Here is a 22,371-nt window from a genome sequence, read left to right on the forward strand (position 1 = left end):
AGTCCTACCCTCCTTTTCTGCTGGAAGAGGAGATCAGGTTTCCTTTGTGCCCACAGAAAACACCAGCTGAGATGGAGGTGCCTGTGGTTCTGAGCACACAGCTCCCTGGATTGCAAAGAAAACAATCCCTGTGCCAGCAAGAATCCTTGGAATGGTCTCTTCTGTGAGTGCTTAACGACTTGGATGGAATTTCCCCTGGGAACAGCATATTTGGGAACTTTGAAGAGTATTGCTCAGTAAACACTTGAATGCCACAGTCACCAACCAGATGGAGAGCAAACATGGCTCTGTCCCTGCCTGCCACCACTGCAGCTGGTCAAGGGGCTCTTGTTTAATCTGCTACAGTCCAGCCCAGCCTGGCTCTGGGAGATCCTCAGGGAGGTGAACTGCTGTGGGACAGTGTTTGAAGCAGCTGGTGCCTTCTGGGGTGCATGACACAGGCAGAGGGTCATGTGGAGTAGTCTGTGTCTGGGGGAAGTAGAAGAAACCTCAACTCCCCAGTGGGCCACGGTCCTAACCTGAAAGGAGGCAGCTGAAGGGCCTGATGAAAGATTTCTGTAAGGCAGATGAGACAGCTGTGGCCTCTGGGCACTGGGCTTGGGAGAGTGGCCATGCAGGATGAGAGAAAAGCAAGTGTCTGCCCAGGAATGGAGTGAAAGCAGGTGAATGGAGAGCAGCAACAGGGATCTGAGCATGTACAGAGGGGATCTAAGCATGCAGTGAGGAAGAATGGAGGGGATTGAGCATGTAGAGGGGTGGTGAGGGATATCGTGGTGGAACCCACAGGAACTGAGCACCCACAGAAGGGATGGTGGGATCTGAGCATCCATGGAGCTTGGCAGAGGGAATCTGAGGGCACCTGTTGTGAAAAAGAGGGATGTGAGCTTGCCCAGGGGAGAGAAGTCAGCACCAAAGAGATGCTGAAAGGAGCAGAGGAGGTCTGAGTACTCGAGGAGGGGAAGAGATGGAATCTGGGTGCACACAGAGGGAAATGAAGGACACATGAGTGTACAAGGGGGAGAATAGAGATAATCTGGTTTTTCAAGCAGAGCAACAGAGGGATTCTAAGAGCACAACAAGGGGAATGAAGAGGATTTGAAAGCAGCTGGATAGGAATGAAATACCATCTGAGAGTGGTTGGAAGTGAAGAGAATGAGTCAGAGGGGATTCAGAGAAGCACTCAGAGGGAACAGAGGGAATTTGGAAACATGCAAATGTAGAATACTTTGGTTGTGAGGCATTCAGAAAGGATGGCAAGGACAGGCAGTGCACAAAAGGAGAAGATCTGATACAGTATTTGGCATGATAAGTCTGGCTGTGTTCAATAAGAACTTGTGAGATCACAGATTCCCTGCAGTGCAATTCACCAACATGATCTGGTCCAGTTCAATAAGAACTTACACAATCCAGGTTCACAAATAGCGTGGTTTAGGGAAGGAGCAGGAAAGCAGATTCAGGACTGCTGGTGATAAATACACTAACTACAGAGTGTTAATATGTGTTGTGACAGAAGGGATAGTAACAGTGATATATATATAAATATATATATATATATATATATATATATATATATATATATATATATACTATTCCCAAGTGTGCTCCAATGCAGTTGGAGGTGTCATCCTTTCAGGGGAGAAGGAGAGATGCTGTTCATCTGCTGATCCTGAGCAAGCAGAAATGCTTTCCCTTCCTCTTTTTGCCCTGAAATTCCACTTTGATACCATAATTTTTGGCCAGTTTTGCTCCAACTCAAAAGCAAGTCTGGCAAATTACTCCCCTTCTCCCCACCCTGTGCCATCACCATCACTGACAACTCTGCAGCTCCAACTGCAGCTGAAATGTCCACCCAGGGAAAGGAAATGCTGCTCACTACTCAGTTTTAATGTCTGCAAGCCCAAGAACCCAATATTTCTATCACAAGCATAATCCAGGTTTTCAGAACTCTGTATTTCTGTTTTCAGACTATTCCCATTCAAACGCCCAGCACAAGAAAAGCAACTGCAGAAATGTTGGTCCTCTGGGGTGGATCCATATGCCAAAGTCCCTTATGGTGAATCCAGGGGTTTGGAATCCTCTGAGGTACTGTGATGTCCAGACCTGTGGGATGTCTGGCGGACAGAGAGGCATTGCCAGATGGCCCTGGGAGACAGAAGGAGGAATGGAGAAAGAGGGGAAGCAGGGAGGACACCTTATATTCCCATTAGGGTGTATGTGGGGGGACAGGGACACATGGGGCATTTGGAGGGCTCCAGGGGCAGCTGGGAGGTCCTTGGAGCAACTGATATATGGGATCCTGGGGCAGCTGGGGTAACTGACTGTAACTGGTGCCCCTGAAGAGGCAGTGAGGGTTCTAGGGAAAACAGGAGAAAGTTGCAGGGTTTCAGGGGCAATTAGGGAATCTGGGAGAAGTAAAGGCAGCCTGGAGTGCTACTGGGTGCAATGGGGAGATCCTGGAATGAGCCAGAGGACAAAGGGAGTCTCAGGAGACATGGAGGGTCCTGTGAGTTTAGGAGTTCTGGCCCACCCTTGGACACCAGGGTCCCCTTGCACTTGCAGGGAACCCCAAGGGACTGAGAATCCAGAGGTGGTTGGGAGTCCCATGGTGGTCTGTGAAGAGCCCCAGAAGCAGGGGGATTTTTAGAGTAGTTCACCAGGTCAGGAGTACTCACACCAGCAGCATAATGAATGCCATGGAGCTGAAGGCCAAAATGAGCCCCATGGTTGGTATGTAGGGTGGGGGTGTCTCATTGTCACGCCAGTGCAGCACAGTGCTGAACACAGCCTGGAGTCCTTTCTCTTCCTCCACGCTTCCCTCTGACACTGTGGGGACAGAGGCCACTCAGGTCATGGGGCCCTGCAGCCAGGGGCCAGCTGTCCCTGAAGATTTTGCTCAGCCACAGACATCACTGACCCCAGCAACCCAGGCATCAGGGAGTCCCAGAGGATACAGGCACTAGGGAACACATGCTCTAATCCACCTGTCCACCATGAAGCCAGGCATCCTGGCACCCTGCTCACCCCCTTCCCATGGACCCAGGTGTCCCATGTGCCACTCTGCCCCACTCTGCTCTGTGCCCCCATGGCTCTCAGGTGTCTGGGCTCACCGTTGAGATAGAAGAACTTGCGGACAATGGGCTTGGAAAGTTCCCCCAGCTGACAGACAACGGTTCCTGGAGCTGGTTCCTCAATGGTCAGGCTGAAGGGCTTCTCAGGATTCCCCTTCAGCTCCTTGAACAGTGACATGTCCTGTGTGCGCAGCTGGGGCGTGGGGGACACATCAGCACTGCTGGACCAGCAGGCACATGGAACAGCACATATGTACACACAAAGGCACACGTGTCCTGCACATGCTTGACATGTCCCCTTCATGCTTCTTGTGCCCCTTGCACACACCTCCCACCCCACAAGTGTGTGCACCTAGGGAGGAATAAAAAGTCACTTCCTGCATGTGTTCTTCCCTGTGAGTGTGGTGAGGCCCTGTGGAGCAAAGCATCTCACCCCCCACAAGAGCTAATCTGTTGTTTGTTAGCTAGTCAGAGAACTCAAATGGGACAATCTGTCTTGTAATGAATTATTTTTGCACCACGGGGTTAGCACTGGTCTGGCGTCTCTCAGCTGCCAATAAACATCTTACTGTGGAAGGGAGATGTGGAGGGTAAGCTGGATTTCTGACTGACAGCAAGTCACTTTACAACTATAAAAGCCACTGCAAACTTAGGCAAAGTAGAAAGCTTCCATACATTTTCCTGGAAACGTGTGGATTTTCTCCCATGAATAGGGACACCTATTTCCCAGTAAATCACCCAGAGGTTGAGTGAGGGGATCTGTGTATATTATTGTCATTTTGGTGGTAAGATACATTTGGCTGCTATTCAATGCTATTTATTCTGCTAGCTTTAATATAGATACCTTGATATAGTGCATTATGTAATGCAGTAATCTACTAGTAGTTCTTTTAGTTTTACACTGTGTAATAAGTAATTCTGATCAAAATCTTTCATCTGTAATATTTTGCCTGCTCATTTGTTAATTAAATAGTTCATTTTTATAAACAGATCTGATTTGCCATCATTAGGATTTGTGGGCCAGAATGATTCCTAAAATTTAAACTGAGCCAAATTCCGAGGCTAAGAAAGAATTTACCTTCACCTGAATCCATCTCTCTGAAAGAGTTTAAATACACAAAGGAATCCTTTCTGACCCTCAGACTCAGCAGCAGGGCTTCTTTAGTAAACTTTGTCTGAAGCTTCCACTCTCCCCACGACACCCTGGCACAGGTTACCCAGGGAAGATGTGGATACCCCAGCACTGGAAGTGTCCAAGGCCAGGTTGGTTGGGGCTTGGAGCAGCCTGGTCTAGTGGAAGGTGTCCCTACACACCTTCCAGGGCATTGAAATGACATGAGCTTTAAGGCCCTTTTCAACCTAAAATCTTGGGTGATTTTATGATTCTACATGTGGATCTGTGAACACACAAGTGATCTGCCTGCTACTCATGTGCACCATTCACCTGAGCATCCTGTGCCTGCTTACTCAGCTGCTACTGTGACAGTCCTGCTCAGAATTTCTACTCACACCTTGCAAGCCCAGGTGCAACTCACATTGGGGACAAACATCCAGGTGACAGGCACGCCGGTGTCGATGGGGAAGGGCACAGTGCAGCGCAGCACGATGGTTTCATCTGTGTAAGTCCACATGTCCTGCACTGGGAGCATTGACAGGCTCATGAGCTCACATCTGCACATGCACTGGCAGAGGGGATGGTGCTCCTGTGCTGGCTGCAGGGATAGGCAGGTGAACACTTGGGCAGGTGTGCTCAGCATGGGACCATAGGTGAGAAATGTGTGGTGTCCCCAGAGATTTTTGTGATGATATCCTGCCTTTTGGATGAACTTTGCTCACTGTAATCTCATTATAATACTGAACACACCTCTATCCCAAAAGCTACCCTCCCCCACTGTATGACCACCCCTTGCTGAACACACATTCTGCATCTTTCTAGCCTAGACCTTTAAAAGCCAAGTGAGACCATTTGACCTCAGTCAATACCAAAAGTGTAACAGGAGTCACGCAAACGTCACCAAAACATAAAAAATAGTACAAAAATAATCTAAGAATGGGGAAAAGTTGAGGAAAATTTCCTTACTCTTAACACAACACTCTCTCATGGCCCCATACCTGGACAGTCCAGGGCAAGCTGACAGTCCACAAAGCGGCAGGTAGCACACTGGAAGACACGGGCAGCTGGCTGGAATCCTGGGAAAGAGAGATTTGGTCATCCCAAGGAAGTGGGAGATGTACTAGGAGACAGGGGAGGGCAAGACAGGGGGACAGGCACTCACCACAGGGTGGGATGCAGGCTGGAGCTGGTGGGGAGGAAGCAGGGTTAGACTAGGCATCACTGGGGACCCACATCCTTGTAATGAGCTGTCAGGATTCAGCCCTTGTCCAGCCCAGATGGGGTCCCTGGGAGTTTCTCTAGGACAGGGGTTCCCAGGGTGGCCCCATACCTTTCCCCAGCTGGCCCAGCCTCTCCCAGATTGTGTTGACAGCTTTCTGCAGAGACTTGTTCAGGGACTCTGTGGTGTCCCAAATGTCCAGGTAAGACAATGTATCCTCCCCCTGGTCCCCATAAACCTTTCCCAGACCCCACAAATTCCTTGTACAACTCACTTTGACTCCATATATCTCTTCTGGAATCAGATATATCCCCAAATATCCCCTCAAACTCCCCAAGAAGCTGTATACCTTGAAACCCATATATGCTCAGGATTCCCCAAATACCCCTCTACAGCTCCTATATTTCACCTCCACCCCACCCCTCTTCAAGGCCTGCACATCCCATCCCCCTTGCCCCATGTCTCATGTCCCATGTTCCATGTCCCATGTCCTCACTCTGCTCACTCACTCCTATCCTTTTCGTCCTCTATATAATGCATAGCATCCATGATGATCTCCCGAAGTTCCTCATGCTGTCCTGACCCTGGAACCAGTAAAGGGACTTGGGAATCAGTACAGGGTTAGGGTTGGAGTTTCAGGGATGGGAAGGTCTGGGAAGGTCTGAGGGTTTCAGGGGTTCCTAGAGTCCTGATCAGGGTTTAGGGACACTGGGAAAGGTCAGGTATCCCCATGGATTTCTAAGGTCCTAGGTAGGGCCAAGGAGTCCCCAGTGTGTCCTTGGTCAGAGTTGGGTGATTATCAGGGTTCCAGTCAGGTTTGGGATTCCCAAAGTTCCACGGGGGCCAAATCAGGACTGAGAAGACCTCGGCATGGTTATGAGTCCCAAGGATGCTGGTCCAGGGTGAGTCCCCAGGGTCCCCAACTTCCTGGGATCCTGCTCAGTGTCAGTGTGAGGGCCTTGGTTGAAATAGGAAACCCCAGAGAGCTCTGGAGCACTGCCCAGGGTGGGGATCCCCTTTGGGATGGATGTCTCAGGCAGAAAGGAGGGACCAGTCAGGACAGAAGTCCTTGGGCAGGATCCCTGGTGAGTTTGGTGACCCTAAGGTCCCATGACATACCGACAGTGACGGAGGCAAGTGGTTTAGCAGCCTCAACAAGGGCCTCAAGGCATTTTTTATGTTTGGGCTCATCAACAGAGGCCCCAGTAATGTCACGGCAAAGCCGTGCCCGCTGAATGTGGGGCCCAAAGCAGAGCAGGCAGGGCTGCACCTCAGGGAGGCACAACATCAGGACCCACAGCCACAAGCCAGGGTTTCTAGGGTGCCAGGGGACTAACATCAGGGCCACTGACCACCATCCAAGGACACCAAACAGCATCCAAATGCTGAGTTCCCCTGACAAAGGCAGGGTTCCAAGGCGGAGCCTGGGCGCCTGTGTCGCCAGGGAACCAGATAAGGTGAGAGGCCACACTCCAGCCAGCCACACTGACCTCACACCACACAAAGGTGTGGGCAGAGCCCAGCAAGGACAAAAAGTGACAAAGATGGTCCAACAGCCCAGGCCATTTGAATCCAAGATTTGCCAACTCACTCCTGCAGAGCAGAAACTAAGGTGAATGCAGGAAATTCAGATGATGTAGCACCTCCACTAGCAGAAAACTTCCTGAGCTTCAGCTGCACTTGGGAAGGGATTTCCCAAAGCCTCTGCCCTTCCTGGCTGCCCCAGCATGCTGCAGCACTGCTGAGCAAAGCAGCAGATGGAAAACCAGCCCTGCTCAATAGCTCTGAGCCATCAGCACCAGAGCCCAAAGGAGGAGCGAGGCTGCTAAACTCCAGACAGAAACACACCATGGACTGCTGACACAAAGCAGGCAGCACCGTCTATACTGCCCTAAAGTATTTTAGGCTGTGATTTTAACTATCAGAGGAAAAAAATGATGTCATGGTATTTTTTTAGGATGCTGGGAAGGCAAAATGGATGCTTGGGATGTATCCTAAAACAGGGGAAGGAGGGTCCTCTTCTGTGCCTACTAGAGAGGCACTTTCTAGTAAAACAGGAAGAATTGCCTTCAAAAATCCACTAGTTAAGAATTGAAACTTGCATGCTTTTATTTGATATGTCTGTTATAATAGATGTTCTCACAACATTATGGAAGAACTGCAAACTCCAGAACTCAGGTAACTTGAGTGTTTTGCTTTCCCTGTAACATTCTGACTCTTGGACAATGAGCTAGTCTGTTTAGTGGGGGGAAAAACCAACCAACCAACCCAATAAAAAACTCAAAGAAAAACACCCAACTCCCCAAAATGGGACTCTGAACTGGTCTAAATCCAGTGGTTTGTGATCTGGACGAGAAGGAATACTCTGTACCATGCATACTATTCACAGAGTGGGCAGAAACAGCTGGTTTTGACTTCCAGAGCTGTGATTGGCTCCACCTCCCAGGTGTTTGCCTGGAGCACTGTTTGAGCTCCTTCTCTGTCAAACTGTCCCAGTGTAGCCTCTCTTGGCAGGTCCATGTGGAATGTTTAGATGGTCCTTTTGGGAAGAGCTCTGGGGGTTCCATGATTCCACAGCTCCACACCACGAGCTCACAATGCAGTGGGTGAGTGCCCAGCGCTCAGCACTCTGGCACTGCTGGTGGCAGCTGCTGTGGGTTTGTCCCAAGCCCCTTGGGCAGCACACTGAGGCAGAGGTGTCTGTCTGAGTCACCCCAGCCAGCTCAGTCTGGCAGCCAGAGTGTGCCCAGGCAGCTCAGGCTGAGCTGGGAGCACAGGGCCATGTCAGGTGTGCACTACAAGTTCTCCTCCAAGCTGAGCTACAACGTGGTCACCTTCCATGGCCACAGCATCTCCCTGGGTGACCTCAAGCACCAGATCATGGCCCGAGAGAGGCTGAAGGCTGCCAACTGTGACCTGCAGATCCTCAAAGCTGAGACCAGTGAAGGTGAGTTGGCTTTGGGCCCTGGGGCTGCCCGGGGCAGCAGTGCAGAGCAGCTGCAGTGCCACAGGCTGTGGGAGCTGTGCTCTGCCCTGGGGACAACAGCCAGGGAGAGAAATCATAATGATACCTATAAAACTGGCTTTTACAGCTCCAAAGGGATTCCCTGATGTGCCATGTAATTCCATGTCAGTAGCCATTCTTCCCAACTGACTGATGTCTTTTCTGCATTTGTGTTGTTCTCAGAATACTCCAGTGATGCCCAAATCCCAAAGAATGTCTCAGTGATCGTGAAGAGAGTCCCAGCTCAAGCTACGTGAGTATCCATGAAGAATTGGGTTCCCTGTGAGGGATGTCAGAGTGTGAACTTCTTTTATGGATTTGGGTTTACAGAGCCACTTGGACTGCATCTGCTCAAAGCTGCTGTTAACTTCTGTTTTCATGGGGTAGATTTTAATGTATCTGCTCCAAAGCAGACTCTCATTGTTAGGTTTGTGAGGACATGGGGCTCAAACTCCAGCACTGGAAAATCCTAAGATGATTCTCTTGGTTTTGTTCTTGGGGTGACTGTGCTGAGAGCCAAGTTGCAGATCCTGTTTCCTCCACATGAGGAGGTTCCAGATTGCATGTGTTTGCTTTTATTGGCTTTATAGTAATGACAGGTACACACTGTAACAACTGCATATTATTAGAAATAAACTTGTAATGTGTTCCCATCTGAGAAGAGTCTGGTTGTCAGTATTTGACTTTCTTCCACGGGGGGAGGTGGGTTTGGGGACTGTGGGGTATCTGGCAGGTAACTTGCACCCCAAATTTGGGGCTTTTGCACCCTGTGTGTAGAAAAGAGACCAAGAATTCTGGACACCTCAGTGTTGTGCTTCTCAACATGCCTTTGGTTTGGGGTTAATGGAAATATGGATGCTTTGTGCTGCCCTGTCACAGCATCCTCCCTTTTGGGCTGGATGGCACCTCACCATCAGTTCCTGTGTGTGACCATCATGGGACAATGGCTCTGCACTTGCAGCCATGGCAATTGCCCAGGCAGAGGAGCTTTCTGTCCCTCCAGCTGGAAACAGCAGAAATATCTGGCAGAGAGGCTGATGAAGGATGAGGCTCTGCTGTCACTGGGGTTGTGTGACTGATTCCTGAGCACTTGAATCACACACAGATCACTCAGTATGAGGAATATCAGCAAGTTTGCAAATGTAATAAATAGCTCCCAAAATACTGTCACATTCTCAAGAACACCTGAAAGGAGATCCTGCCAATTAAGACTCTCTTTTTTCCCCACAGGGCTCCTAAATTGCACCAATCCCTAGGAAAGGCTTCCAGGTGACCTTTCTACTACTATTTGCAGTCCCTGTAGCACTTGTAACACACTGGGTACTTTGGCCCTGTTGTGGCTAAGGATGGCAGAGATCTGAACACAGGGCTTGGGCTCCCAGAAAGAAACAGCATTGTGGAGACAGAGCTGCTGACAGTTCTGGGATTGCTTTGCACTGAAAGAAATCTGCACTCCTGAGCATCAGCACTGTCACTGTTCTGGCTTAGAAACTACTCTCCTGTGTAGCTGGTGATGCTGTAGAAAGGAGATTTTGGGACCTTGTTTTAGTTACATTGAATGTACCAAGAGAGAAGAGTTTATGTAGACAAATAAATTTCACATTCACTGAGCCACCAGAACATAATGGTTTGATGTTCAGGTGTTCCTGTCTGTTTTCACTGCTTGATGCTGGGTCCAAGTGTTCATTTTAAGTTCTGATCACCTCTATTTCTTCTGCCAGGAGCCCAAATGATCCAGTGAGGGGAACATCCAAGGCAGTATGTAAAACCCCAGCCTCACACTTCTTACACACTGCACTTCATTCTAAACAGTGCAGCCTTGTATTAATTTGCTGGACATTGAACTTGAATATGGTTTAATTCTTTTGTGAACAGATTGCTGACTCTTCTGCCCCTCTTACTCTGGCCCAGCTCATTAAGGTATAGAGATATTCTCTCTCAAATACTTTCAAAAAAATCCTTCGCTTAGTCCTTTTAAATCTTATCCTGTGATCTACAGCTGGATAATTGTGGTAATATGATCAAAACTGATTTTTTAGTAATTTAAGGTCTTTATTGTAAGTTAAAATGTATGTATGTTGTGATGCTATCCCGGAAAGAGAAGTTCCCAGGTTGGGAAGAGAGAAGGGGAGCACCTTTTATCAGCCCCAGTGTAATGTTGCAGCAATACTCCTCTTCAAGACCCAAAGCAGCAGCACTTCAGCAGCTGTTTCCCATTTAGTATCATCAGTTTTGCACTGGAAACTAGCAGTTTGTGTTGTACTAATGTGTACAGAAGAACTGAACTGCCTGTAAGTTATGGACATTTCAGGGAGGTTTGCAGCAGCCAAAACAAGTGTTTCTGGAACAAGGTCACTTGCAAGGCTTGAATTTTGAACTTCTGGCCATGATAGCCATAGATCCACTCCTTGGCTGCTGCACTTGTTCCCAAACTGGGCTCTGGGGACAGTGGACAACACAATCTCCTTTATTTGATTGCATACGGTGTAAATGTTTTTGGTATTGTGGTTACATTGTAAAAAAAATGCCATATTTGAACTTGGGTCTATTCCTTGGCATGTTTTGGTGGGGCTTTGTTGTGTTTTGTAAACCATTTGGGTTCAAACCCATTGGTCAAGTGTCTGTAAATTTCTCTGTAAATGCTGATGGAGATGGTTACACAAGGGTGGATCTGGATCATATTCCTGCAGAGAAAAACACTGTGTCAATGAAATGCCCATTTATTAAATCTCTGAGAACAGTTGGATGTTTTTGTGAAGGAATATTCATGAAAGCAAAACCTTGAGAGGCTGATCTCACCTGGGCTGCTGTTGTCTTTGGCTCAAACATGCCCTTTATGTGTGTCCAAACATCCCCTGTCCCACAGACTGCCAATCTGGCTGAGGCCAATGCTGCAGAAGAGGACAAGATCAAAGCCATGATGATCCAGTCCTGCCGTTACTATGAGCCACTCAAGTAAGTATTGGGGAGGTCAAATCTGCCCTGGGAAGAACATGGAAAAATCACAAGTTTATCTCTTGTTTGAACAAGGGACACACATTCCTGCCTTCTTCTTTGTTTACCCCAAAAACTTGCAGTGACCTGAAGACACCCTTGGGTCCTGCTCCACCATCACCTACCAGCCCTGTTCCCAGGCTAAAAAGGAGCTCAGGAATTCCCATGAGTTTTATGGTGGAGGTGAAGGACCCCAACACAAAGGGAGCAATGCTTACGCCCAACGGGAAATATGCCATCCCGATTATTAATTTGTAAGTATGGAATTAATTGCACTGACCCAAAAGGGACCAAGAGAAGCTGTGTGGAAATGGCTGGGTGGCAAAGCCACCATGTTGGCCATCACCTGTCCTTGTGGGGCAGAGAGTGTTGTCTCTGTAGCTGATCCACCCCAGAGGTCATCTGAAAATCCGAGATTCTGTAAGCAAGGAAATAACAACTGCAGGACAAGAACTGGACAAATCCATTGTCCTGAGGCAGCAATGCAGGGAGTCCAAAATCCATCCCTAGCTCTAGAATTCTGTTCATGGGGCACAGCAGAGTGGAGAGAGATGGATCCTCCTGGATGCTTTCACACTCACACAGCAGCTGTTCTCCTGCCTTGGCAGCAGGAACTTTTCCAGGGTACCAAACTCTTCCATGGGCAGCAGCATTATGGCAGCAGCTGAAACCTGCTTTGGTATGAGCATATGGAGAAGAAAAAAAACACCCAAACTAAATCTGGCAGGAAATCCAGTGGGGGAGGGACTGTTTTGAATAAACTTCACCATGTTCTTCTTTCACCCCATACAGAAGACAACATTCACAGCCAAGGTCTCCAGCCAGAAGGGAACCTCCAAGGAAAAAAGTGAAGAAGGCAAAGAAGCCACGTTAGCTCATATTCCTGATTCTTCATTCATGTTCTTTTTTATTTGTTCTTCTTTCTTGTTCTGCCTTCTTAATTTTATTTCATTGTTCTTTATTCATTGTTCTTAATGCTTGTTCGTATTTAATTGGTCACTTCTTAATTCTTCTTTATTGTCCTTGTTTCATCTTCCTACTATCTCTTGCAAAACATATTTGGACAATAAAGAACACAGCATTGAAAGGAACCTACCATGCTCTACTTTTCCCTAGATGTGCTGCATATTACAAGCCTTGTAAGGTCACTGGAAATTAACTTGATTGGTCACTACTGCAGAAAACTGCCTTTGACACTGGTTTTCTTTCTCAAACTGTATGCAACAACAAGCTCAAGAAGTTAGGGATAAGAAAAAAATCTTATGAAATGTGAAAAAAGCAAACTGAGGCAATAGTGATTAAAGACTTTAAAGCTCAGAAGATGTGCCACAGAGGAGTTGCAGGAATCTCTCATATTCATGTGTGTGATAGAGAAAGAGCAGAAGATGGCCAACAAGGTCAGGATACAGGAAATATATTCCCTTTCCATGTTTTCAGGTTTCCCAATCCTTGAAAGGAGATTTGAGAGTCCTCTATGGTTTATTTCCTTCTCTGGCTCCCAAGTCAGCTCTGTATCCCTTCATTGGAATATTGCTGCTGTGGAGCTTTGAAGCAGGAAGGACTAGGGGTAAACAGAGCGTGTTTCAGAAGGGGGCAGCTGAGGGGTGGACAGTGGGTGTTGAAGGGAAGAACTTTGTTTTTCTTGCCTCACAGTCTTGGGGACATTGGCAGGAGAAATTTCACTGGCTTCTTTCTGGACTGTCACACTGACATCAAACCTAACTTGGAGGAAGTTGTACAAAGGCTTCACCCAGGGAGACTCTTTGCTCTGAACTCCAGAGGAGAAAGGAGTTTATGCCTCAACAACCCTATAGCTCAGCCAAGTGCTCACGGGGCTCCTCCTGCACCTCCAGCATGAGGAACAGCACCCCACTGCTTCAGTGGCAAAGGTTGATTCCCATGGAAGCTCCAAACCAGGCCTTGGGTTTGCTGTGCCAAAACCACAGAGTTTTGTGGCCAATGTCTGAAATCCAGGTGAAAGCAGCAGGTTTGGCCATTCTCTCACAGGGACTGAGCTCTGTGGGGCCAGTGGCCCTGCCCGTGGCCTCTGCCCAGGAGCTGCTTTGGGGAACCCTCACTTGGTGAGGAAGCAAACATAGATGTACCCTTTGGACTTCATCTGGGGCTTTGTGGTTGTTCCTGTGCCCGGCCCATGGCAACTCACACTGACAGTTCACCTGCACAGCAAAGGCAGGCTTATTGCCTACTCCATGATGCAAGAAGAAAGCAAGAATATGAGATGCCACAGAACAGGACACTGCCTCAGCACATCAAGAACTAGCTTGGTTGTAACAGAAGTCTTAAAGTGATTAAAACAAAATAGTGAGGCCTCTCCTGTCCTGGGAGACTTTCAAGCGCTTTTCAATAACTCAAGGGGCTCCAAAAGGGCTGGAGAGAGACTTTCCACAAGGGCCTAGAATGACAGGTTAAGGGGGAATGAATGGCTTCACACAGAGAGACAGCAGGGTTAGGTTGGGTATTGGGAAGAAATTCTTCCCTGCAAGGGTGGTGATGCCTAGGCACAGGTTGCGCCAAGAAATTACGTCTGCCCAATTCCTGAAAGAGTCCAGGGCCAGGCTGAATGGGAACATGGAGCAACCTGGTCTAGTGGAAGGTGTTCCTGCCTATGGCAGGGGAATGGAAAGAGATGATGTTTGAGGTCCCTTCCAGCCCAAGCCATTCCATGACTGCACGACTTCATGAGTCTGTAACCCAGTGGTTCTGGGGCATGGAGTGGGGTGTGTTGCCTGGCAACAGGAATGGTGGTGAAGAGGGGCATCAGCAGCACAGGCTCCAATCCTTTCCCAGACAGGAAAGGAAGAAGGACCCTGCTGCCTACTCAACATTTTTATTATTGCTTTTGCTTATCCCTTTCATTATCCCTTTTGCTCATCCCTAGAAAACCCAACTGGGCAGGAAGGCGTGTGTCCCACCAGGGACAGAGTGTGTGCAGACATGGCAACACCCCTGGACACACTCAGCCTCTCCCAGCTGCTGGATCTTGCCATTGGGATGCCCGAGAAGGGGGCTGTCCATTTTGCAGCCATGAGAAAACTGCTGCAGGCCATGCTGGGCCACCTGGATGTGCAGTACCTGACCACTGAGGAGCCCTGGACAGGCCAGCTGAGTGGCCCCTCACTTGCTGATGTGGCCGCTGAAGTGAAAGAAATTAAGAAAGAGATGGAAGTCTACAAGAAAGAAATGACTGAGGTACAGGCTCTTCCCAGCCCCCTGGGTGCTGCCCCACCAGCCCCTCCCCACCTCCTCAGTCAGCAGTGCTGGGCACTGCCTTCACTGCCCAGGCAGAGGTTGAGCCACTGGCAGCAGCTCTTTGCCATCTGGATGAGCTTCAGTGCTCTGGCCCTGAGCCAGGCTGGGGCAGGTGGCACAGGGGCTCTCCCTGCTGACCTGGCAGTGCCATGGGCTGCCTGCTGCAGGCTGCTGCTCAGGGTGCTGCCCTGGGCAATCCCTCTGACATCCCTTTCTCTTGGACATTTCTCTCTTCAGGAGGAGACTTACGGAATCACAAGTGCATCAGAGGGTGTTATGAAATTCCCAGAGTCGCAGGTCTGTGCGGACCACAGTGGTGGTGAAGGTTGTGTTCCCCACAGACATTCTTCAGGGATTCGTCTCTGACACCACTTTCTCCTATAATCCCCCAGTGCCCTTGGCTGTGGCCCTGCTGGGGGCATGGAGAGTGCTGCCTGCAGGGCTGGCCAGCCTGACTGTGCCAGGCCCTGCACTGTCCCCCCATGCTGAACATACCATAGCAGGGGTCAAGGTCCTGTGGGTCCCCACAGACTTGCCCCATAGGCAGAGCCACACTGCCTGTACCTACTAGGCCATGTCTCTCTCCCAGGATTTCCGCGAGGAGATTGACAAGATAAAGTTAACACAGTCCCGCATGTCAGAGAAGATCAGAGAGTTGTCTGCCTTGGTGAGCTATGGGATGGTGTCACCTTTGGGCTCTCATGGGGAGCTTCAGAGAGGCTCTGTGAGCCCAAGGTTTGGAGTGCGGAGCTAGGGAAAAAGATAGGGGCCCTGGGGTGTTCCGTGGAGCTGAAAGGCCCCCAGGCTGGGACAACATGAGGTCTGTGCCTTCACTGTACTGTCACTGCCTTACCCAGGTGAAGCATCTGGAGGAGGAAATTCAAAAGCTGAGGGAGGATATAGCCGAATGGAAAGAGGAGAGCAGTGACGAGATCTCTCAGCGACTTGAGTAAGAGGACAGGAGTGTGTTTCATACTCTGTGGGGCTGCAAGGGAGCCCAGAGGGTCTGGGAGCATCCTGGTTTGGGAGGCATAAGGACACTGCCTGAGCAACACTGTGGAGGCTAAGCCTGCCCTTGCCCCCACCTTGCTGGCCAGAGCATTGCTGCAGGAGACAAAGCAAGAGCTGCAGAAGATGGAAGAGCAGCAGGAGATGAGGAATGCCATGCTGGAGCAGATGGTGACTGAGACAGCAAACCAGCTGAACGAGCAGGTGATGTCCTGGAGGAGCACTGCAACCACCTGCTGGCTCGGTTCAGTAGCCCTGGTGGGGCTCCTGGCCACTGAGCCCCACAGCACCCAGCACTTCATTACATTCATCTCATCTCTGAGCTGATTCCATCTGCCCTTTTTGCAGCTAACTGAGATAGGGGAGGTAGTGGAGAAAATGTATGAGGAGCAGGAGAGGGCAAAGGCACACTGCACCAAATGCAACTTCAACATCAACATGCATTTGGGGGAGCTTCTACAGCGCTGTGAGAAACTCCAGGAGCAGGTGGACTCCCTGGAGTCATGGCAGATGGCTGTGGGCAAGCTAGAGAAAATGATAAGGAAGTGGGGCCAGGTAGGCAGTTGGCAACATGGGGGACTGGGGAGGAGGCTGATGGGATCCCACAGCTCGATGTGCTGTGCTGTAATGTGGGTGAGCCCAAAACTGCCCCAGATTGGCCTGGACCAGGCAACAGCATGGACAGAAATTGAAGCCTTGTTGCAAATGTCCTATTAACAAAGAAGGTTCATGGCCATTGGCTGGGTAACACAGGTCTGTCCGTGTGGAGCACTAAATGTTCTTCCTCCTTTGAGCAGGACAAGCAGCTGAGGCATCACGTGGATGCCACAGTTTTACAGATGGGAACGGAATATGAGAAACTCAGCTTCATCTCAGGGAGTCTCCAGAAGGACTCACAACAAAACCAGAAATCAATTGAGGTGTGTGGCTGAAACTCCTGTGGGGTCAGAGAAATCCCCAGGCCGCATCCAGGCAGGGGACCACGAGGAACTTTTACCCCTGCCGACCTGATCTCAGCCCTGTGCTGCTTCCAAGTGCCTTTCCTCGAAGTTTTGGGGTAGGGGGAGCAGGGTGTGCTCCCTGCTCCTGGGGAGTGCCCCAGGAGATAGCCCCAAGCCTGCTGTGGTGTCATGGGTTCCTTTCTGTGCTGAAAGATGCTGTTCCAGTCCCTGGAGAAGCTGCAGAAGGAGAAAGCAGATGAGCAGGATATGTTGACAGCAATGGATGGGGTAAAGTCTCAAGGGGCCTCTGTGCCAGCCCACAGGGTCCTGGGCAGGGTGACAATTGCCCCTTGTCCCCTGGGGACTGGGTGGCAGAACTGGCCCAGGGGAGGGAGGATTTCCAGACCACGTGGTGTTCCCTCACCCTTCAGATTGTGGGATCAACCTCACCGGGGCGATGGGGCAAATGAGGCCACAGCATTCTGGAAGGGACACAATGGCCTGGAGTGAGCACTGTTCCATTCATCCCCGACACACGCTGGCCCAGCCTGTCGTTCCTAAACCCTTTGTCCACATCTCTCCTGCCTTTCCCCTCTGCCAGAAGGCAGACAAAGCTGCCTTGGGCAACAAAGTGAATTGCAACCAATTTGAAGAGAACATGGAACGGTTGCATGGGAGAATGCAGGAGCTGCAGAGCCAGATTTCAGGCCAGAAGCAGCACTGGAATGAGGTGCAGCAGCAGCTCAGCATTGTGGTGGAAGAGAAGGTGAGGGGTACCTCATCCCCACTGTGAGAAACTGGCACCTTTGGGACTTGACAGCCTGAGGCAGCATCCCTCTGAGGATCCCTCTCCTGGCTCTTCCCTGGAGACATCCATCTGCCATCCTGGGGCAGCTGGCTGAGGCTGTGCATCTATTCACAGCTGGATCGCCTGGAGCTGGAGGCCTTCACTAACCAGATGGAGGAGATGTTGAAGAGGAGCATTGAGGAGCTTGAGCAGAAGATGATGGGGGGTGACAGCGGTGCTGGGATTAAGAAGTGAGTGCAATGGAGATGCTGATGGCACTGGGGACAGCGATGGTCCCATTCCCTCCAGCTGTCCCCAGCAGTGCCCATGTGGTCCCCTGCCATGGGACCAATTTAGCTGCCAAACCAACCATGGGGGTAATGATGAAGCAGCTGCACCTTCCCCTTCCACCAGCAACAGGTTCCACACCAGAGAGGAGGCACAAGGAGGGCACAACTGCAGGATGGAGCCCTCCCAAAAGGAAATGGGGGTGTGTGTGCAAAGGCTGCCAGAAGCCAGGGTGGGAGATGGCAACCCATCCTGCCAGGCATGGGTGTGACACACAGTGTCCCTGAGCTGGGTCCTGCCCTGTGCTCCTGGCCAGGGGCATGGAGGGCATTAGTGCTGGAGAAAGGCTGAAAGCAGTGCAAGGGCAGCTTGGGATGATGGCTTGGGCACCTGTGTCCTTCACCTGGCACCAGCCAGCGGGCTGGGGATTAGGAGAAACAGGCTGGACAGCCCACAGTTTGCCCTGCAAATGCTGTGACTCCCTGCAGTGACGTTCCTCGCACCTCATGGCTTCTGCCAGCGAGCTGCCTGTGTGCACAGGGCTGTGGCCCCAGGAGCTCAGCCAGCCCTCTTCTCTCACCCTCCTTAGGCAGCTGCCAGTCCCTTTCACCTGCCTGTCCTGTGACCGCATGCTCAACATGCAGGTTCCTGGCCAGTGAGTAGCATCAGTGCATCGGGGGACAGCAGAGGGGTGTGGATGGGGGGAGATGGGTGCCAGCAGTGACCTGCTGTGCTGGGCACAGGGCTGAGAGTGTCTGCTTGGGAGGGTGTCGTGCAGAGCCCCCTCTGCAGTCCTGCCCATCAGCAGCGGGTGTGGGGATTCATCACAAGGGCTGCAGGCAGCAGGATGCCATGGGTGCAATCTTGTGGGTTTTGGGGTGCTGCCTCAAGCAGGAACAGGTTGTTTGTTCCCTGTCACCCACCTGTGACTCTGCCCTCCTCAGGTATCCCAAGACACTCCCATACTTGCAGCCGCTGTCTCCCAGCAAGGACCCACAGCACAGGCAAAGGTAAAGGCCCTGAGGACACATCCCCAGCTCCCAGCGTTCAGGGTAGTCTGGCCATGGCTGCAAGGACGGCTCCTCCCTGTGTAGGATGGGCTTGGGTCTCCTGCCGCAAGGGGAGTGGTTCTGGGAGGGACATGGCTCCTCGGGCAGCACCACCTGTCCCCTCCCTGGCGCAGCAGGGTGAAGCGCATGATGCCACAGGGCTGGGCACTGAGTATCCTCTGCCTCACCCCACAGGAGGCCGGTGGCCCATGGCAGGGTCCCCCGTGTGCCACAGAGCTATGGGGACCATCAGAGCAGGACTTTCACACTGCCACCCATTCAGGATTCCCCCCAGACCAGGGCATTTCTGCAGGGACTCGTGACCCTCCCCATCAAGGTAGGATGGTGAAGGTAGGGACATGGCATGTGTTATGTAGGCTGGCAGAGTGATGCTGAGTATGTCTTCAGATTCCCCAGGGAGAGCTGGGTTGGGAGGATTACTGGGGGATGGTGAATTGGGCCCCACATTGCACCCAGCTGCTCTCTCCTTCCCAGCCCAAAGTGGCCCAGCTGCTGGGCAGTGGTGGACACATCTCCAGCGGCCGTGATGTCCAACTTCCTGTGGTGATCAGGACCCAGGATGTTCCAGGTGTGGTCCTGTCAGGGTAGGGGGCTCAGGGGGTAAATGTAACTGATTGTCTCCTGGGTATGGGCAAGGCAAGCAGGGCTCTGTATGCAGACCTGGGCAGGGTGGGATGGGGGTTTGGGATCTGGGCTGGTGTGGAAGCAGCAGAAGAAGGATAGAGCACGAGCACTGTAGGATGGGGTGACTAGTGTTGGTGCTAGTGTAAGGTGGGGCAACAGCCGTAGACAGTTTTGGACAAGAGCCTGTGTGCTGGTGGGTCAGCCCAGCACCTGGGCCCTGGGGGGGTCTCTGGCTGGGCAGGTGCTGCTGCTGCTGCCCTGTTCTGGGCTGGGAGAGCTGCTCCAGGCAGGGCTGCCCCTGGGAAGTGGGGGTTCACCCGTGCCCCCCACCCCCAGGCCCTGCTGCCTCACAGGAGCCCCGGCCAGGCACAGCCCCCTGTCACGTCTCCTGGGCACTGGGGCTTGTCCAGCCATTTCCGCCTCGCCGGACATCAACAGCCCCCAAGTAGCTGCACAGGACTCAGTGTACGGTGCTCAACCAGGGACATCTTGTCAGCAGAGAGAAAAGGCTGTGGCAGTGACCATCAGAAGCATGACTTTTTAGCTCTGTTAAGTGAATTAAAAACCTTAAAATTACCGGCAGAGCCTTGTCTCACCAGCCTCTCTCTTCCCCAGGCTCCCTGCTGCTCCTTAAGCTCCCTCCCTGCCTTGTCTCAGTTTGAAAAACCAGGTGTCTGTTAAGGAAGGCAGAAACCTCCCTTAGAATCGAAGGGAGTCTGAATTATTATAACTTTGAAATCAAAGTGCTTTCAGGCAAAGATATGGGGAAAGGAGTTCTTAACTAGCACTTATAACGAAGCAGACAAGCAGCAACACCAACCCAACCATAACCCAGAACAGCTCCGCGCTGCGCGGCTCCCTGCCCTGTGCAGTGCCAGTCTCGGCCGGCAGGGGCGCTGTTGGCTCCCGGCTCGCAGGGCAGGTGCGCTGATTCCCCGCGCCGGCAGGGGGCGCTGTGGCGCGAGGGCAGCCGCGTCTCTCCCTCACGCGATAATGGCGGGAAGGGCTGCAGCCAGAGCCTTGGGCCAGCGGCTGGGGCGGCAGGGGGTGGCTCGCCCCGGGTAGTGAGCAAGAGGTGGCAGAAACTCCGCAGCTGTGGCAGGAGCCGCACTGTATCCCGGCTGGGAGTGCGGGGTTACAGTGTAACAGAAGTAAGCCTGAGGCGGCAGCAGTAAAGCGGCAGAGCTAAGGAGTGGCAGCCAGGCTTCTCCACAGCAGCTGCGGCAGGCAGCCGGGGAGACACACACTCTGGGAGGGCAAAAAGGGTCAGGGTCCCAGGTTTCCCCTGAGGCACCTGAGTGGATGGTGAAAGTCGTTCCTAGTCAGATTGGGGGTTAGTAAGGTTCCAGTTCAACGGCTGCTCTAACAAGCAAAAGCTCACCCCCAGTAAGGAAGAGATAGTACAGAGCTGGGCTCTGGAAATGGCAGTGAACTCTCACAGGAAGCAGCAGCTTGACTCTCCCTTCTAATGTCAAGACAGCAAGTGAGTTAGGAGTTGCCGTCAGCCCTTTCCCCTGGCTCATGGGATCTCTGCCCCCTCAAGACAAAGCCCTCAGAGAAGTGAAGCCATGTACTCTCTTTCCCCACCCCGTCCCAACCTTGGGCACATCTTTTGCCTCTTAGCAACAGATGGGACGAAATTCCCTAAGAGAAAACAAAAGGAAAAATGTTAACCTCCAACACTCCTGCTGTGGCTCTGCCACCAGGCTGAGCAGATTGTACTCTGGGGCCAGGTCTTGAGGCTGGTGCTGCTCCCATGGCGCCTGCAGGGCAGTTCCGAGAATCTGGGGCCTGCTGTGGCACCAGGAGCAGCTCTGAGGATCTGGGGCCTGCTGTGGCACCAGGAGCAGCTCTGAGGATCTGGGGCCTGCTGTGGCACCAGGAGCAGCTCTGAGTATCTGGAGCTTGGTCTGGCACCAGGAGCAGCTCCAGCTGCACTCAGACCCTGGGCACTGCAGAGGCCGTGGCCCTGAGGGGCTGGGAAGCCACGGGCAGATCCCAATGGCGCCTGGCTGGCACTGCTGGTGCTGCTGACCTTGGATGTGGGCTGACATCCTTGTAGGCAGCCCTGATGCCAACTCAGGAGCCGCTTGGAACCACGCCTGAGGGCTGGCCCCAGCCCCCAAGTGCAGTTGTCCCTTAATCTCTGCACTGGGAGATTCCAAACTCATTTGTCAGCTTCATCCCCTCTTCCTTTCTCGAGGGGCAGCATTAGGGGCTGGCCCAGTGGTTTTCCTCCTGTGGGGCTGGCAGGTCCTTGCCCAGAGCTGCCTCTCAGGCCCTCTCTGCAGAGTTGCTTTCCAGCCAAGCACCCCTGATGTGTCCTGCAGCCTAAGGCTGATCCTGCCCAGGGCCAGCAAGGCCCTGTGGGTGGGCCTGAGTGTGTTTGCCCATTCCGGGCAAGAGCAACTCCCTAGGTGGGGGAACACAGGGACATGGGGAACCCACATGGGCCAGAGCTTCCCCACAGCTGCAGAGTGGCAACGTGTCCTAGGGGAAGGGACAGATGCACCCGAGCACAGAGGAGTGAGTGTCTGTGCTGTGCTGGGACAAATGACACTGCAACAACAAAGTAGGGATAAGGAAAATACCTTATGAATGGTGAAAAAACAAACTGAGGCAATAGTGATTAAAGACTTTAAAGCTCAGGAGATGTGCCACAGAGGAGTTGCAGGAATCTCCCATATCCATGTGTGTGACAGAGAAAGAGCAGAAGATGGCCAGCAAGGTCAGGATGCAGGAAATATATTCCCTTTCCATGTTTTCAGGTTTCCCAATCCTTGAAAGGGGATTTGAGAGTCCTCTATGGTTTATTTCCTTCTCTGGCTCCTAAGTCAGCTCTGTATCCCTTCATGGGAACATTGCTGCTGTGGAGCTTTGAAGCAGGAAGGACTAGGGGTAAACAGAGCGTGTTTCAGAAGGGGGCAGCTGAGGGGTGGACAGTGGGTGTTGAAGGGAAGAACTTTGTTTTATTTCCCTTACAG

At 51.7% G+C, this 22,371-nt stretch overlaps 3 protein-coding genes and 1 long non-coding RNA gene across 7 annotated transcripts; 3 read left to right on the forward strand and 1 right to left on the reverse strand.

Annotated features, from left to right (window-relative positions):
- Positions 1–1,707: 1,707 nt before the first annotated feature.
- SPACA6 (sperm acrosome associated 6) lies at positions 1,708–7,968 on the reverse strand. 2 transcript variants are annotated; one of them, XM_085078149.1, is made up of 9 exons: positions 7,773–7,968; positions 5,911–5,985; positions 5,513–5,581; positions 5,345–5,368; positions 5,181–5,258; positions 4,604–4,707; positions 3,108–3,261; positions 2,673–2,823; positions 1,708–2,142 (listed from the first exon to the last, which is right to left on the reverse strand). In XM_085078149.1, the coding sequence occupies exons 1-9, from the start codon at positions 7,966–7,968 to the stop codon at positions 2,049–2,051; spliced, it is 945 nt and encodes a 314-aa protein (XP_084934275.1). In that variant the 3' UTR covers positions 1,708–2,048. The 2 variants fall into 2 exon arrangements, with proteins under 2 accessions (XP_084934275.1, XP_084934274.1); XM_085078148.1 differs by lacking the exon at positions 7,773–7,968 and adding an exon at positions 6,521–6,829 and having other exon boundaries at positions 1,710–2,142.
- On the forward strand, positions 6,981–12,490 carry LOC146428985 (E3 ubiquitin-protein ligase RBBP6-like). 3 transcript variants are annotated; one of them, XM_085078151.1, is made up of 10 exons: positions 6,981–7,013; positions 7,916–8,007; positions 8,251–8,348; positions 8,589–8,658; positions 9,636–9,674; positions 10,127–10,163; positions 10,281–10,325; positions 11,272–11,360; positions 11,483–11,653; positions 12,192–12,490. In XM_085078151.1, exons 2-10 carry the CDS (start codon positions 7,967–7,969, stop codon positions 12,271–12,273), a joined length of 672 nt encoding a protein of 223 aa, XP_084934277.1. In that variant the 5' UTR covers positions 6,981–7,013; positions 7,916–7,966; the 3' UTR covers positions 12,274–12,490. The 3 variants fall into 3 exon arrangements, with proteins under 3 accessions (XP_084934277.1, XP_084934276.1, XP_084934278.1); XM_085078150.1 differs by lacking the exons at positions 6,981–7,013; positions 7,916–8,007 and having other exon boundaries at positions 8,176–8,348; XM_085078152.1 differs by lacking the exons at positions 6,981–7,013; positions 7,916–8,007; positions 11,483–11,653 and having other exon boundaries at positions 8,176–8,348.
- A 922-nt stretch (positions 12,491–13,412) lies between these two features.
- LOC146428986 (glutamine-rich protein 2-like) lies at positions 13,413–18,358 on the forward strand. The gene is made up of 11 exons (XM_085078147.1): positions 13,413–14,609; positions 14,907–14,966; positions 15,259–15,336; positions 15,527–15,618; positions 15,767–15,881; positions 16,026–16,232; positions 16,475–16,597; positions 16,832–16,906; positions 17,220–17,384; positions 17,541–17,656; positions 18,283–18,358. The coding sequence occupies exons 1-11, from the start codon at positions 14,355–14,357 to the stop codon at positions 18,350–18,352; spliced, it is 1,356 nt and encodes a 451-aa protein (XP_084934273.1). The 5' UTR covers positions 13,413–14,354; the 3' UTR covers positions 18,353–18,358.
- Positions 18,359–18,686: 328 nt separating this feature from the next.
- On the forward strand, positions 18,687–19,958 carry LOC146428987 (uncharacterized). The gene is made up of 4 exons (XR_014855832.1): positions 18,687–18,703; positions 18,938–19,079; positions 19,238–19,331; positions 19,724–19,958. It is a non-coding gene; the product is annotated as an uncharacterized LOC146428987 (long non-coding RNA).
- Positions 19,959–22,371: the final 2,413 nt, after the last annotated feature.

Source organism: Lichenostomus cassidix, chromosome 19 (assembly GCF_008360975.1).
Source record: "Lichenostomus cassidix isolate B80296 chromosome 19, HeHo_3.0, whole genome shotgun sequence".
Classification (NCBI taxonomy): domain Eukaryota; kingdom Metazoa; phylum Chordata; class Aves; order Passeriformes; family Meliphagidae; genus Lichenostomus; species Lichenostomus cassidix.

Excerpts from the sequence above, each read along its gene's own strand:
- SPACA6 (XM_085078148.1), bottom strand. The coding sequence starts at position 6,779 with ATGCTGTTTGGTGTCCTTGGATGGTGGTCAGTGGCCCTGATGTTAGTC. Across the intron at positions 5,582-5,910 it reads AGAGGACGAAAAGGATAGGA|AGTCCCTGAACAAGTCTCTG; the intron begins GTGAGTGAGCAG and ends GGGACACCACAG. Across the intron at positions 3,262-4,603 it reads CCTGGATGTTTGTCCCCAAT|CTGCGCACACAGGACATGTC; the intron begins GTGAGTTGCACC and ends CCCACGCCCCAG.
- LOC146428985 (XM_085078150.1), top strand. The coding sequence starts at position 8,183 with ATGTCAGGTGTGCACTACAAGTTCTCCTCCAAGCTGAGCTACAACGTG. Across the intron at positions 11,361-11,482 it reads CGTTACTATGAGCCACTCAA|TGACCTGAAGACACCCTTGG; the intron begins GTAAGTATTGGG and ends AAAAACTTGCAG. Across the intron at positions 11,654-12,191 it reads GCCATCCCGATTATTAATTT|AAGACAACATTCACAGCCAA; the intron begins GTAAGTATGGAA and ends CACCCCATACAG.
- LOC146428986 (XM_085078147.1), top strand. The coding sequence starts at position 14,355 with ATGGCAACACCCCTGGACACACTCAGCCTCTCCCAGCTGCTGGATCTT. Across the intron at positions 15,619-15,766 it reads GAGATCTCTCAGCGACTTGA|AGCATTGCTGCAGGAGACAA; the intron begins GTAAGAGGACAG and ends CTTGCTGGCCAG. Across the intron at positions 17,657-18,282 it reads AGCGGTGCTGGGATTAAGAA|GCAGCTGCCAGTCCCTTTCA; the intron begins GTGAGTGCAATG and ends CACCCTCCTTAG.